This window comes from Mustela lutreola, chromosome 6 (assembly GCF_030435805.1).
Source record: "Mustela lutreola isolate mMusLut2 chromosome 6, mMusLut2.pri, whole genome shotgun sequence".
In the NCBI taxonomy this organism is placed as follows: domain Eukaryota; kingdom Metazoa; phylum Chordata; class Mammalia; order Carnivora; family Mustelidae; genus Mustela; species Mustela lutreola.
In genome coordinates this window covers 157,030,852-157,033,218 of record NC_081295.1, presented here as the reverse complement: position 1 = coordinate 157,033,218, position 2,367 = coordinate 157,030,852, and the positions used below count along the sequence as shown (strand labels likewise).

The 2,367-nt window shown below is 40.9% G+C and overlaps 1 protein-coding gene across 1 annotated transcript; it reads right to left on the bottom strand.

Annotated features, from left to right (window-relative positions):
• Window positions 1-963: 963 nt before the first annotated feature.
• On the bottom strand, window positions 964-1,899 carry LOC131833041 (olfactory receptor 2W3-like). The gene has a single exon (XM_059176291.1). It carries the CDS (start codon window positions 1,882-1,884, stop codon window positions 964-966), a length of 921 nt encoding a protein of 306 aa, XP_059032274.1. The 5' UTR covers window positions 1,885-1,899.
• Window positions 1,900-2,367: the final 468 nt, after the last annotated feature.

The window sequence follows — 2,367 nt, the reverse complement described above, 5'->3', positions numbered from 1 at the left end:
TCTCTTTGATTATAAATATGTTTCACCATGCCTCAGTTTCCTAATCTGTCAATGAAAAGATCTAGAATGGATTATTTGTTTTCAAACTTAAATCCATGTTAAAACTACACAAGACATTTTTTCTTTCTTCTTCTTCTTTTTTTTTTTTTTTTTTTTTAGATTTTATTTATTTATTTGACAGAGAGAACAAGCAGGGGGAATAGGAAGGGGAGAATCAAGCTCCCCACTGAGCAGGGAGCCCAACGCAGAGCTCGGTTGCAGGATCCTGGGATCACAACCTGAGCTGAAAGCTGATGTTAACCAACTGAGCCACCCAGGTGCCCCTTTCAACACAAATATTTCCAGACTTACTAAAATGAGAGCTTCGGTGGTTGGGACTTTAGGATCTATGTTCAAAACAAATGTCTGTCCAGATCACTTTAATATAGCTGATTGTGAAACAAAACAAAGCTCAAATAGTTTAAATATCATAGGCTGTGTTTAGGATAATGACTCCATCTTCTCCAGACAGTGAAATTTGAAGATATCAGAAGACAGAAAGTATTGTATTTTGGCACTCCATTGGCTCAATTCCATGATAAAATGACAATTACACAAAGTACCAATGAGGAAAAAGACCATCATATGATTTTATTTGGGCATAACTTCAGTCAGTCCACAATACTGAAGCATTGATTTATAGTTGTATTGGGTTTTAATTACATGTGACCAACTTGGAAAGGAGGAGGAAAGATGATTTGAAGGGTAGACATAAGATACTATCCAAATTAAAATTTATGTCTAACCTAGTTTATCATTAGCATCATATTGGGGCTTTATAATATATATTCCCAGACTCCATCCCTGGAAATTTTTATTGGGTAGGTTGGAAGATTTAAGTAAATTCTAAAATTACACTTCAAGAATTATTTATTTCTGGTAACTAAGTAAAATAAGCAGACTTTTGGAAAAGTTACAGTCACCTTACTTTCTGGATGCAAGCCTACTCAGGGCACCTTTTACATCCTTGTTTCTCAGCGTGTAGATGACAGGGTTCAACATGGGGGTCACCAAATTGTAGAAGAGGGTAAGGAATTTCCCTTGGTCCTGAGAAGAATTATTTCCTGGCTGCATATACATATAGATAATATTCCCATAAAACAGTGAGACCACAGTGAGGTGGGACCCACATGTGTTGAAAGCCTTCCTTCTTCCCGTGGCTGATTTCATGCTCAGCACTGCTAGGGCAATGTAGCTATAGGAGACGAGGATGAGTGCCAGGGGCACCAGGACAATCATTACTGACAAGATGAAAACCGTGCTCTCCACAGCCACAGTGTCCACACAGGCAATTTTTATCAGAGCTGGCATCTCACATAGGAAATGTTTCACCTTACATCTTCCACATCGTGGCAGCCTCATGGTTACTGGAGACATGGCCAAGGAGTTGAGGAGCCCGATACCCCAGGCTACAGACACCAGCTTCCAACAGAGCTGAGGGTGCATAATGATGGAATAGTGGAGGGGCTTGCAGATTGCAGTGAAGCGGTCATAAGCCATGACTGCCAGGAGGACACATTCTGTGCCACCCAGACCCAGGAACATGAATAGCTGGATGGCACAACCCGTGTAACTGATGGTCTTGTCTGGGCCACCCAAGTTGAAAAGCAGCTGGGGGATGGAACTGGTGGTAAAACAGAGGTCTAGGAAGGACAGGTTAGTAAGGAAGAAGTACATGGGCGTATGGAGGCAGGGGTCCAGGCGGGACACCAAGATAATGACAACATTGCCCACCAAGGTCACAAGATAGAAGATGAGAACAAATACAAAGAGGGTCTGCTCTAGCTGGGGTCTGTCTGAGAAACCCAACAAGATGAACCGGTCCTGGCAGCTCTGGTTGGTCATGACAATGGACCATCAATACAGTCCTACAAGGAAGCAGATAGAATCACAATGCACTTAGTGAAGTAGGCTAAGGGACTAAGACCAGAGTAATAGCAAGTGCAAATAATTAAGTAAGATTTCAGTATTCTGTACAGATATAGATTGTATATTTTAGGAAGAATATCTCGTTTTATTAACTTCTTTTGTTTCTTTTTGGATACCAAAAAAAGTAGAGGTCACTAGAAGTTTTGGAAAACAGACACCTATGAAAGATAGGAAAAGGATTTTCTAGAGGCAAGATGGCAGAAGGGTAGGGGACCTCATTTCACCTGGTCCCTTGAATTTAGCTAGATAACTGTCAAATCATTCTGAACACCTGCATCAGGCTCTCTGTTCAGCAGGGAGCCTGCTTCCTCATCTCTCTCTGCCTACCTCTCTGCCTACTTGTGATCTCTATCTGTCAAATAAATAAGTAAAATCTTTAAAAAAAAATTTAGAAAAGTC